The sequence below is a fragment of the Sciurus carolinensis genome, chromosome 18, assembly GCF_902686445.1.
Source record: "Sciurus carolinensis chromosome 18, mSciCar1.2, whole genome shotgun sequence".
In the NCBI taxonomy this organism is placed as follows: domain Eukaryota; kingdom Metazoa; phylum Chordata; class Mammalia; order Rodentia; family Sciuridae; genus Sciurus; species Sciurus carolinensis.
The window spans coordinates 28,193,135-28,206,400 of record NC_062230.1 but is presented as its reverse complement, the minus strand read 5'-3'; the positions used below and the strand labels follow the sequence as shown (position 1 = coordinate 28,206,400).

The 13,266-nt window shown below is 36.9% G+C and overlaps 1 protein-coding gene across 2 annotated transcripts in view; it reads right to left on the bottom strand.

Annotated features, from left to right (window-relative positions):
• Smg1 (SMG1 nonsense mediated mRNA decay associated PI3K related kinase) overlaps window positions 1-13,266 on the bottom strand; it is a 100,294-nt gene that overhangs the window by 33,392 nt on the left and 53,636 nt on the right. For both annotated transcript variants that reach the window (XM_047532800.1, XM_047532799.1), the window contains 11 exons: window positions 12,312-12,432; window positions 8,632-8,880; window positions 8,008-8,292; window positions 6,828-6,972; window positions 6,469-6,607; window positions 4,980-5,210; window positions 4,694-4,871; window positions 3,721-3,882; window positions 2,692-2,909; window positions 2,243-2,397; window positions 530-752 (listed from right to left, as the gene is read on the bottom strand). In XM_047532800.1, the coding sequence (XP_047388756.1) occupies window positions 530-752; window positions 2,243-2,397; window positions 2,692-2,909; window positions 3,721-3,882; window positions 4,694-4,871; window positions 4,980-5,210; window positions 6,469-6,607; window positions 6,828-6,972; window positions 8,008-8,292; window positions 8,632-8,880; window positions 12,312-12,432 (2,106 nt within the window). The remainder of the gene's footprint in view (window positions 1-529; window positions 753-2,242; window positions 2,398-2,691; window positions 2,910-3,720; window positions 3,883-4,693; window positions 4,872-4,979; window positions 5,211-6,468; window positions 6,608-6,827; window positions 6,973-8,007; window positions 8,293-8,631; window positions 8,881-12,311; window positions 12,433-13,266) is intronic.

The window sequence follows — 13,266 nt, the reverse complement described above, 5'->3', positions numbered from 1 at the left end:
AATAGTGCCAGGTATGGTAGCACACATCTGTAATCCAAGCTATTCAGGAGGCTGACGCAGAAGTATCTCAAGTTTGAGAACATCCTGAGTAACTCAGCAACACCCTGCCTCAAAATAAAAAAAGGGCTGGGGGTATAGCTCAGTGGTAAAGGGTCCCTGGGTTCAATTTCCAATACTACAAAATAATAGTAATAATAATCATGATAATAGTACCACCAAAAACTCCTGCAAGAAATACAGGCACAAGATACGGTTTCTTTTTCTTGTGTATTTACTGTATATTCTTCCCTGGTGTGAACCCTCCAAATATGAATGAGTAGGGGTTTTTCGTCACCCTTCTGCCTGCCAGTCCTCAAATTACCAAAACAAACAATATCCTTTTCTTTGTATTATAAAAGCAACTGGTCATAGGTGGCCTTCCATGATCTTAAAAAAAATCTCATGTGTTCTGAGTAAGGAGAGTTCACTTATTTAAATTTTGAATCCCAAATGGAATTTTCTGTTTAGTAACATTGAGAATATTCTTTACCTCTTTAAATGGAATCCAGCTGCTTCCAGGCTTTGCCGGGTTGGATGGGGTCTTCAGCTTTTCAAGGGCATTTTCAATTGCATCACCATAGTTATCTTGAAACCACTTTTCATGAGGTGTTTCTGCAGGGGCTGCTGTGATACTCCTCACATGCTCCAGAGCAAACACAATGGGCTTCATTAAAGCCGTGTGCTTCTCCCGCATGATGGCAATTTTCTCTTCTCTAATTAGGAAAACATTTTTTTCCATAAGCTTTAATGTACAAAAGTTTTATACAAACATAGGTATAAACAATAAGTAAATAGTATAAAACAATAAATTTAAATACAATAATAAAATATTGGCAAAATAACCAGGGACATGCCTATAATCCTAGCACTGGTTGAGGCAGGAGGATTACAAGTTTCGGGCCAGTCTCAGCAACTAGCAAGCCCCTGTGTCTCAACATAAATATAAAGAAGTGGGGATGTAGTTTAGTAATAGAGTGTCGCTGGGTTCAATACGCAGTATCGCCCCCCCCCCCCCCCCCCGCAAAAAAGGCAAAGTAACTTAATAACATAACACAAAATGAAATTCAGCACATAAAATGGAAAACTTTTCTTTTCAACAGTGTGGATAAGGCAAATGGGATAACCACATACAAAAACTTTAGTTGTATCCTTATAATACACCATGCAAAAAACCCTGAACTAACTCAAAAAGGATCAAAGACTTGAACTTAAGAGCTAAGAATATAATGATGAACACATAAGGAAAAGGCTTCAAGAAACTAAGTTGGGGGCTGGGGAGATAGCTCAGCTGGTAAAGTGCTCGCCTCGCAAGCATAAGGCCCTGAGTTTGATCCCCAGTACAGCAAAAAAAAAAAAAAGAAAGAAAAAGAAAAGAAACTAAGTTGGGCAATGACTCCTCATATGGAAGACAGATCAATGTAAAAATTTTAAGGTTTTATACACTGAAAGATACTACCACAGAGCAAAATGACAACCCACAGAAAGGTAGAAAATATTTGCAAATTATGTATCTGATAAGGAGTTAATATCCAGAATGTATAAAGAACTCCTACAACTCAACAACAAATATATACAGCTCAATTAAAAAAATAAGCAAAGGACTTGAACTGACTTTTCTCTGAAGATAAGCAAATGTCCAATAAGCAAATGAAAAAAATGCTTTCATCATTAGTGATTAGGGAATTAGTAATCAGGGAAATACAAATTCAAACCATAAGATACCACTTCATACCTAATAGGTTGGTATTATCAAAAAATAGGGAAAATTAACAAGTGTTGGCAAAGAAAAAAATGGAGCACTTGTGCACTGCTTTTGAGAATATAAAATAGTACTGCCACTGAGAACCTCAGCTTGTCACATCCTTAACAAGTTAAATACAGATATGTCACAAGATCCACTGCAAATCTACTGCCTCATACACAAAATAATTCAAAGGAAGAACTCAAATAAGTACTTGTACACCAATTTTCAAAGCAGCATTATTCACACAGCTTCAAAGTAGAAGCAATCCAACTGTCTACTGACAGATGAATGTATAAAAATGTGGGACACCTACATCAAGGAATGTTATTCAGTCATAAAAAGGAATGGAATTCTAATTTGTTAGAATCTAGATGAACCTTGAAGTCTGTATAGATAACTGCTTTCTCCTTTTTTTTTAAAGGTAGTTTCATTTATGAACACAAGTGAATAAAAACATACTTGCGTAAAGTGTTGTTGTTCTGGACTCTCTTCACTTCATCTTCCAGTTGCTGAATTCGTCTCAGGACATACATGTGCTGCTGTAACAAAACTCCCAGCCAGAGCTCATCCCAGAGCACAGTGACCCTGCGCAGCTCAGCCACCAGCATCTGAACCTGCATACACGGCACACATCCAAACACACATCCAAACACGTCACCGACATGTCTGCACACAGCACTCTTTAAACCCCAGACACCACAAGTTGTATGGGTGCAATTTCTGTTCATTTTATAATTGAAGAACTCTAGTGACTCTATTGACACAGACTAGCAAAATCCATTTGATTATTCTTAAAGCTTTGGTTCTCAAATACTAATTTCCCTGAGTTTTATTTTTAGGGTATGGGTATTTTGGTAAGGGACGCTGTTATAAAAATTGTAAAACACATGAGCTGGATGTCTTTGTACCTGTAACACCATAGTTGGGTTTGCAGAGGACAGCTTATCTACAATTTTGCTGTAGCAATCCTGCATCATGGCTTGGTCTTCATTTAATCCACTTTTAGGTTCATCCTTATTGCTATCCTGAGACGTAGGAGGACTTCCTCCCTCACATTCAGAAACCAGCAGTTCTTCTCCTTGAATGTTTCCAAGTAAAGTTGGAATTGCAGAGGAAAATTTATTTCCTACCATGAAATGGGAAAAATGAAATAATTTTAAGATTTCTCTCATGTACCCACACTGAGTTAGGGAAAAAGTGGATAATATAATGGAACCCAGAGTCCTTGTTTAACTCACTTGCCTTCTGTACATTAAGTTGACTAAAGATTATGCTGCCTTTTTATAAAATGAGCTTTCATATTTATTAATATCATAAGTTAATAGGAGATACATGGGAGAAAAATAAGTGAGTCTCTAATAAATAAAGTATCCTTCCCGGCAGAGTCTAGAACTTGGTCTAATACCTGTTTGGCAGTTAAAGCTCTGTAACATGAGTTACTTCAAAAATAACTCACCTTGGTACTAGGGACTAAACCCAGAGGTCCTTTACCACTGAGCTACATCCCGGCTCTTTTCACTTTTTATTTTGAGACAGGGTTTCCCTGAATTGATTAGGACCTAACTAAGTTGCTGAGGCTAGCCTCTCAAATCACTAGGATTACAGATGTGTATCACTGCACCTGGCCTGGGTGGGTTATTTTAAGGACTGAAGACAAAGTGCACGGCACGTGTACTAGTACCAGATACATAGTAGTTACTTCAGCAATAAATAATAATTACTACTACTGAAAAAACTACAAACTTTACCAACTCTAGAAGACAAAAAATTGACTCAACAAAAATTATTAATTTTATATTTAAATTAGCAATATTTTAATTATTTACTTATTTTCTGTGGTGCTGGGGATGTGCCATAGCCTTGCAAGTGTTAGGCAAGTGCTCTATCACTGAGCTACCTCATCAGCCCAAAGCAGCAATACCTTAAATACAGCATACCTGAAGCCTGGGATTCACTACTAAGAGATATGGTTCCCACGATTGCAGGATACAATATGAGATGTGGGGAGTCTTGAGCCACACGACAGAGAAGGTTACAAATACTTTGGCGAACATACACTTCAGGGTGGTTTAAGCGGGAAAAAAGCTGTGGAATAATTCCTTCAGGATAAGAACAAAAAGATATTTCAAGGTTATTACAAACTGTCCATTCATAGAGCAAATGGATAAAACTTGATTATGTGTCAGCATCAATAAAAATTTTAAGGGCTTCAAAGTTCTCCCTGGGTAACCAGGCATCAAATACAATAACTACTGATGTCCAAGTCTGGTTAAGGCTATAAATCAAAGTCCAAAACAAGCCAAACATATTCTAGACATTTGTTTGTTTGTTTTTGCAGTAGTGAGTACTAGATTCAGGGATACTCTATTACTGAGCTATAATTTAGTCTATTTAATTTTTTTATTTTGAGACAGGGTTTGAGTTTCCTAGGTTGGCCTTAAACTTGCAAGCCTCCTTCCTCAACCTCCTAAGTAGCTGGGATTATAGGTGTACACCCCTTTAACCAGTGAGAAATGTATAAGAATGTTTACAAAGAAGGAAAACACAATTTTTTAAAAGGGCATATAAGATCTTTTGATATCTATATTCGCTGCCCTCTCAAAATTAGCTTTATATATAAAAAGTTCCTACCATTCAGCTTCTCATTTCTCTGAAACGTATGAGAGAAGGTCTTTGTGGTGTAACAAACAGCCTGGAATGTCCTATGAACTAAAGTGGTTCTCAAACACATTCAAATAATAAACATAAAGGAAACACTTTTTCAAAAAATGATCTGTCAAATTATACATAAATGCATTCTACTGTCATGTACAACTAATTAGAACAATTTTTTTTAAAAAATTTTTTAAAGCCATCTTAGTGTGTCTCACTGAAGACAATACTGACTGATACGTTAACTCAGGTCTTCACCTCTCCATGGAGCAGTAGGTGTTGTTTCCAAGCCATGTTCCAGATACTGCCGGAGCTCGCCTGCGTGCTTCACCAACAACCGGAGCAGTCGAAGAGTAGCCATCACGATCACATCGTCGGTGCTCTGCTCTACTCTATGGCTTAAATGTAGCCTAGGGTCATCTTCTTCTAAAGGAATCTAAGAATGGGAGATTAAAGGAAGGAATAAGAAAAATTTCAGTCTCTTGCTTTTATTTCCTAGAAAGGAAATCTCAAATAATTTTTCTTAGAACACTATGCTACCTACTTGACCAGCGTTGAGTTTAAGGAAAGTAAAATATGCACTACAAGACAGTTTGTACAGGCTGAAGATTCTATCTACAACTTTCCTCCACACTTTAATAACTCCTTCAGTTGCACTTTCATCAAGTTCTGAAAGCCATGGGCAGCTTGATATTAACTGACGCCAGATAACATCAACCATGTCATCTTCCTCATTGTCTTCATTCTCTGTTATCTGAAGTGTTATATCTTCATCCTGAAGGAAAATTGGGCATAACATGCTATTTTTTAATATAAAGTGAAAAGAGAGAAAGGTAAATGATTTGACTGACATATGAAAACATTCTTCTCATTTGAGACCAAATTATTCCACATTATTGGTATTACACACTAATGATGTTAACAGAATTCTCTTTATTATGTATTATTAATGCAACCAATGAACAAGGATATAAGCATTTAAGTAAAGAATAAAAACTTATTATTTTTTGTACCTCAAATGCTTCCAAACTACAATATTCTGCCTGCAGAAAGATAAATGTGATCTCTTCAAAGGCTTAAGACCGAACATACACAGAATACATGCAACAGCTCTCACTCTCTTTATAATACCACACATAGACCTAATACCAGCTTTGTCAGAGACTTACTGGATTATTGTTTAGAGCAAGAACTCAGTCAACAGAATTTAGTATGAAGTAAAATGCATGGCTTTGAAGACTGTAACTGAATACTCATAGTGGTACTAATCCTAGGAGAGACTGGACTTTGACGGGGCAAGAAGTGAAAGTTACAGCTCACCTAGTTCACTGTTTTCAACTCTGGCTATGTATCAGAAACACCTAATAAGCTTAAATGTGCCCACAGGTCTGGTTCAGAATTCCTGGGGGTGGGGTTCATGAATTAGCAAATTCTGAAAGGTCCCAGGCCTTGGGTAAAAAATAATTTTCCCCCTTTCTTAATACTGGGGACTAAACCCAGGGCCACAAACACGCTAAGCACACACAGAGCTACACCCCAGCCTAAGAACCACTTTTACTTATTTTTTCTTCTTTCTTTCCTTATTTTTTTGGTGGGTGCTCAAACCACTGTGTTACAGTTCCAGCCCTTTTTATTTTGAGACAGAGTCAACACTAAGTTGCCCAGGCTGGCTTAGAACTTGCAATTTTCCTGCCTCAGCCTCCACAGTTGCTGGTATTATAAAGGTATGCCACTGAACCCAGTTCTCAAAAACTTATGATCAGAAGAACAACTAAAACAAATTTAGTTTACACAAAAGAAACTTCACTTTTTACTAGAATACTAAGGAAATGAGTTGATTTCTTAAGAAATTCTTTCTTAGAAAAACACAATTTACTTTCTTTCATCTTAAAACTCAGTTTTATTTGCAGAGTAACTGCCTAAGTCCTTTCAAAATTTCATGAAGTATATGTGACCAGTTTCCTCAATATAAATGAGCTGGAATAACAATCTTGTCACTATCTCCCCCAGACAATGTACCACGTTTTCCTTACCTGAATTCCTGCTGGTCGACAGACTGCCTGTCCAAGAATACCATATATTCTCTCTTTTTCTTCTTCAGTTATAGTGTCTGGAAGCAGATTTTGAACTTCTGATTTTTCTCTAGGCAACAGACGAACACCTTCTCCCTGACTATAAAAATGAACAATGTGTCAAGTATTTGAGCTGTCAAGGTTTTACCAAATCAACAAATACTTTATTCTTTATTTTGCTGGTGCTGTTTTGCAGTACTGCAAGTCACTCCCAGGCCCCAGGGCATGCCCTCACCACTAAGTCTTATTTCTAGTCCTTCAGCATTTAAAATTTCTACTTTGCAACGCTTTCAAGAAATTATACATTGACGCATACATACCTGGCATTGTCAACCACCTTTCTGCCCCACCTATATGCCCAACTAGCCAGTGCTGCCCAAGATTTGGCTACTTCAGGTGCCTGTACTGAAGACAGGTGATATAACTGTCCCAAAATGAAGTCAGGTTCTCCAACTCCAATATGTACTGCAACAATAAGGAAAAAAACAATAAAAGAACTCAGCATTACATTTATATAAATTTCAAATGGTATTTCTATTAACATTTTAGGTCTTTATTGTCTTCAAGCAATCAATAAGTTCCAAATTATTGTGCATACTTGGATAAGGCACAAATATGGATTATGCTTCTCTAAAGTGTTGTAATGTTAAAATGAATTCGTTTCTCAAGTAAGCAGAGATTAGCACCTGTGGCACACATCAAAGTCTTTCACGACACTAAACTTCGTCATCAGTTCAGGTGTTAGATGTGCTGCACAATGTATTGCCGTCTGCATCTGAGTGGCTATTTCATCAATACTAGATACATTTCAAATTCTGACAAAAAATAATGCATAGGAGATAAGTATGCCGTTTCATTCAGTTGCACAGACTCATGAGGCAAAGATCTTTATTCCCATTTTAAAGGAATAAATGTCACGCGCATTTGCCACAATTTATAATAAGACATATCCAAAATGAATATCAAGTTCTGATAATATGTATATATTAGAATTATTTCATAAAACCAGTGTACATAATTAAAATCCTAGACTTCAGCAAAATGAAGGTATATTCTCATGTTTCAGCAAAGAGGATAAATAGCTCCCAAACCGTAAAAGCAGGACACTCAAAATTTTTTATTTTTTGATTGAATAAATGTACTGTTAATAGCACTAGTGTCAGAATGTGTAACTTGAGTCTTTCTGTAGTTTCTATGATCCATCAATCAAGAGGAACACAGATACTCCTTTGTATCTCTGTTGCTCCTTCTGATGTGAGGTTAAGCTTTATATATCAGGGGCAGAACCCTATGGCCAGCAAAAACATTTAGTCACATAAGCAACTTGAATATGGAAAATTGGAAGGTATTGGATTGTAAAGAAATATGTATTAGTTACTTCCAGGTAATATACTGCATATTTTCATAGACATACTCTTGTGACAAGTGATCTCTAGTAGAACACTATAAATTTTAGGCTTCTAAAATCAGTATTTTTAAAGCTAACAAAAGGAATCCTACCTGTGGACTCGCTCTCAATCCGAGGATACTCTTCTTCCACTGTATTAATAGATGGGAGTTCTATTAGAGTGAGTATGTTTTTAGACAAAGTGGAAAGACCTGAGAAGCTCTGCTGTTGCTGAGCCCTGTACACCTGCTTCAGCTGTCCTGAGATCTCTTTCCATTCTGCCTGGATCCACTTAGCCAGAGTCAGAATTGATTTTGCAACTGCATATTCAGCTTTTGCAGACTTGCAGAAAGATATGGCACAAGAACTCAACATTTCCATTGCATGTGTTGACTGGCCTAGAGAAAATCAAAAACTGAATCAGCACTTATCCTTAAAAGCAAATGACTGAAGTTATTTCAAGGTAAATAATATTTTCCTTTTAAAAACATGTGAATTCACTGACAATGATTTCTGAAAAACTTTTTTTTTAAACTTTAATACTTTGCAGCCAAATTCTTTCAAAAGTACTGATTTATAGAGATAAGACAATTATAAACAACTTATTCAGGAATCAAATGTTCAGCAACAGCTGGAAATAATCATCTTCTCTTTTGCTGCCTTACTCCATATACAGTACTGTTCACGCATATTCATTTTATTATACTCATGTACTAACGATGATTCATTTTACTAACCTGCTGTATATAGCAATTTTGTTTTTTCAATATCAAGTTCAGGCCCCCATTTTTCATCCACTTGACCTTGTGTTGACAGTTTTTTAAAATGCTGGACTAAATCCTGGGCAGTGGTGGTCTTCCCCAGTTGAACCTCACTGCATTGTGCCAAAAGTCTTGTTGCAAGTGACACATTCCCCCGTTTTCTAGCAAATTTTGCTGCTGTTAGACCTAATTCCATGAGATGGCTTCTAATTGGGACTGTTTGTTCTGAACAGAAGAAAATGTTTCATTAGTCCCCAATCCATCTAACCCCAGACTATATTCCCTATTATCCCCCCTTCCTCACCACCTCCCCAAAGACAACATCTTCAGTATTTGTTTAATATGTACAGAGAAGAGAAAAGTGAAAATCATTTACTATAAAAAATTAACTTTTATTTCTAAATTTTTAATGAAGAGCCTAGGCCAAAGGGTAGGGAAAGAGTGTTCGGCTTAACAAACCACGCCAGGACTCTTCTCTAAGTACCCGCTGCCCTAGTACTCTGCTGTTCTCTCCTGGATTTCCTCCTGCCATGCACAAGAATACTCCAGGGTCCTTACCTTCCACCACCCACCCCCTCTTTCCACTCTGCACACACTCTCTAGACAAGATATCTGGTTCCTCTGACTTTCAATTAACTATACAAATGCTGATGACTTGTGAATCTTTAGCCCAGATCTGACAGCTGAGTCCAATCAGCCAAATGGTCACCTACATTCTAGGTACCTGTCAAATGGAGTTCATTATCTACCATCCTCCAAATGTTTGCCCTTTCTCCCATTTTCCCTTTCTCAAGGAAAGGCACAGAACCACCTGAGCAGGGCCCTGGCGATTATCTTAAGACTTTACTTTTAACCTTCAGATCTGATTTGCTTTTTTCTGTCCCTACTGCCATCCCTAGCACCTTGTTTAGCAGTAGGGACTTCACCCTACCTGGTTCCTTTGCCTCATTCTCCTCCTCCTCTAATATATTCTCCAATCTCAACTGAAGTGATTGATTCATATGCAAAAGTAAATCTGAACATTTCACTTTCTTGTTTAAAAAACTTTTGATGGACTCCTACCGCATTTCTGAACAAGCCCACTCTCCTGGTTTGGGCTCTAAGGCTCAATACCTTGCATTCATTCCACTCCAATCTCATCCAGTTGTCTCTTCCTACGCTCCCACAGGCACCCTAAATCATGGAACAATCTTTCATAATTTTCTCTACCCTCCACACACAATGTTCTTTCTAAGCAAATCAGCCTGCCTTCTTTCTCATCTCTACCAGCCTCAAGTCTCAGCTTAAATGTTACAAGTCCTTCCCTGATTCCTAGGTGTAAATTGGATGTCCTGTGTGTGTGTCCTTTTAACACCCCTGGCACATGTACGTCGTTCAACACACTGTACTGCCACTCCTTGCCTGATGTCGGCTCTTCCTGGACTCTAGAATCCCCTAGGATCTAAGAATGAAGAAAACAGGCTTGTCCTGTTCACCATTAGATGCCAACATCCATCACAGTACCTGGCACAAAGCATACCCGATCAAGACTTGTTTAATAAGGAAATAAAAACAAGGCAGAATACAGATCTGTCTCTGAATATAACCACTGAGTTAATGAGTCTTCCCAATTTTAAACCTTGTTTGACATGGAAGGAAGGGAAAGGCAGTATTGGCTGCCCTATGCCATACTTTGTGCTAGGGCTTTTATATACCATCTCATCTCATGAAATCTGTATAAGAAACTCACAGGTGGGGTAACTCACTGACCTTAATAACTTGAAAAGGAAAGAAGTTCAGTAGTTCAATGATTTGTCCAAAGGCCCTTCAATTTGCAAATTGACCCAATGATCCAAACTTTGGTCTGTTTGCAGCAGGGGGCCATACAAGTCAACTGCCAGTAAACACCCTGCAGTGCAAGTCCTTTTCCTGGAAGCTGGCTTCTTGATATTTAACACTGAAGTTTACTAACTCTAGCTACCACATTTTCAGCTGTAACACTATAAAAATCTGGCCCTGTTCTATTGCACAGCCAAAATATAAAAAGTCAGCATTTCTTAAACATGACAGACATTTCTTTCTTAAAAATTAGATGCATTGGTCTGAGGCTGTTGCTCAGTGGTAGAGCACTTGCCTCACGCATGTAAGGAACTGAGTTCAATCCTCAGCACCATGTTAAAATAAATACATAAATAAAGGTATTTTTAGTCCATCTACAACTAAAAATATTTTTTAAAAATTAGGTGCATATAAATATTTATAATATAAAATTAGGTGCATATAATATTTATATTAATATTTATTAATATTAGTCATTATAAATATTTACAGTAATTCTCTAGTCATTAATTTGGACTAGAAATGTACCTCAGTGTTAAGAGTGCTTGCCTAGCATGTATGAAGCTCTGGATTCAATTCCCAGCACCAAAAAAAAAAAGTAAAATACAAACTATATAAATGAAAACATTTGCAGGGGCTGGGATTGTAGCTCAGTGGTAGAGCGCTTGCCTGGAAAGTGTGAGGCACTGGGTTCAATTCTCAGCACCACAAATAAATAAATAAATAAATAAAATATAAGTTCATTAACAAAAAGAAAAAACAGTTGCAGTTTACTTGTGCTCAGAACACATAAATAAGTCTCAGCTCATTAACAGTGAAAGATGTGAACAAACATTTGAAAAATAAGGAAAACAATGGCTTCTATGCATAGGAAATGATGCTGAAAATTATTAATCATCAGAAAAATACAAATAAAGCCACATGAGATGTTACTACACCCATACCAGTGATTAACTCGAGTGATTCAAATTAAAAAGTCCAGCCAGGAGTGGTGGCGCACGCCTTTGATTCCGGCAGCTCAGGAGGCTGAGGCAGGAGATCTTGAGTTTCAAAGTCAGTCTTAGCAACTTAGTGAAGCACTGAGCAATTCAGCAAGACCCTGCCTCTAATAAAATATTTTAAAAGGGCTGGGGATGTGGCTCAGTGGTAAAGTACCTCTCAGTTCAATCCCCAGTACCAAAAAAAAAAAAAAAAAAAAAAAAAGATTAAAAAGACCAACAATACCAATGATATAGAACAAATGGAACTTTCATTAAAATACCAAAGGAATATAAAGTATACAGCCACTTTTTAAGAAAGTGGCAAACTATCAAGTTAAGACGTGTGACTCAGGAACCCCACTGTTAGGCATTTTCTCAAGAAAAACACAAATACACATCCACCCAAAGACCTGTTCATGAATGTTCATAGTAACTCCTTACTTAACTGCCCAATTAGGAAAAAAAGAAAACAAATATCCATGAAAGGATGTAGAGATAAACAAATGATGATACATTTATACAATGTAACTCAAAAAGAAAAAAAAGTACCTTATTACTGATACATTTAACCTGAGTGAAGAGAAGTCAGACACAGGACAGCACACTGTATGATTACACTATATAAAGCAGCAGCAAAGACAAGTCTAATATTTATAAGAACAGAAAGCAAATCACCAAACTGCCTCGGACAGGGTGAATGGTGAAAAAGAGATAAGGGAACTTTCTGGGGTGAGATACTTGCTTTGAATCTTATATTGGTAGACATAAGAAAGACACCCAAATTCAGCAAACTTTACACTTTCAATGTGTAATTTGTGTATCAATAAATCTAATTTTAAGAAAAAGAAAACTACTTACCTTTAATTTTCTCCAACAACTGATTCTGGTACATGGTGTATCTTAATGCCTGCATCCATGGCCTCACGTCGTGCTGTTTGCAGGAACGCAAAGCTTCACTGAAAAGGGGAATAAGACAGTCCTGCCAGAGAAAAGCAAAGATTACTTAATGTAAAATATTGCTCCTTGCACGTCTGTAGACACACTGCTTGTAAGTCCAAGTCTCCAACATAGTCAGCTACTTCAGGCATATTTCAGTTTCACCTATTAAGCTATTCTCTTCCGTCACATATCTTCCATGCACAAGAGGCAAGTACATGCTAATGGAAACCTTTATTTTGCAAAAGAAATAAATGCATAATAGTAAGTTCGACATTAATATATTTGCCAATAAAGTAAGCACATTTCAATTTTTTTAAAAGTACACTTAATATAAAGCAGAAGTTAAATTACAAGAGAACATTAAAACTACTGCTCTAGGGCTGGAGTTGTGGGTTGTGGTTTGGGTAGAGCGCTTGCCTCACACGTGTAAGGCACTGGGTTTGATTCTCAGCATTGTATATGAATAAATGAATAAAATAAAGGTCCATCAACAACTAAAAAAAACTTTTTTTAAATAAAAAAAAAAAAAAACACTGCTTTATAACAGATTCTCAAAGATTATAATTCCTGTGGGAAAGGCCCCCTATATTTGAATGAGCTTTTCCTTATTTGGGAAAAGGAAGTGTTTTATCTTTGATTCACACCCCAATAATACTCTGCCTCCAGAAAATATCTTCATATATACTACCCCTCCACCTCAAAAAAAAAAAAAAAAAAAAAAAAAAAAAAAGAAAACAATTAGCCATTCCTGAGATTATGTATCTTAGGTTCTTTCATTTGGGCCACATACTTCTCAAATGAAAATCTGCCTTAAAATGGCATTTTATATTTCTGAAATTACTAGCTTGCCTAACTACAGATGCTATTTTATTAA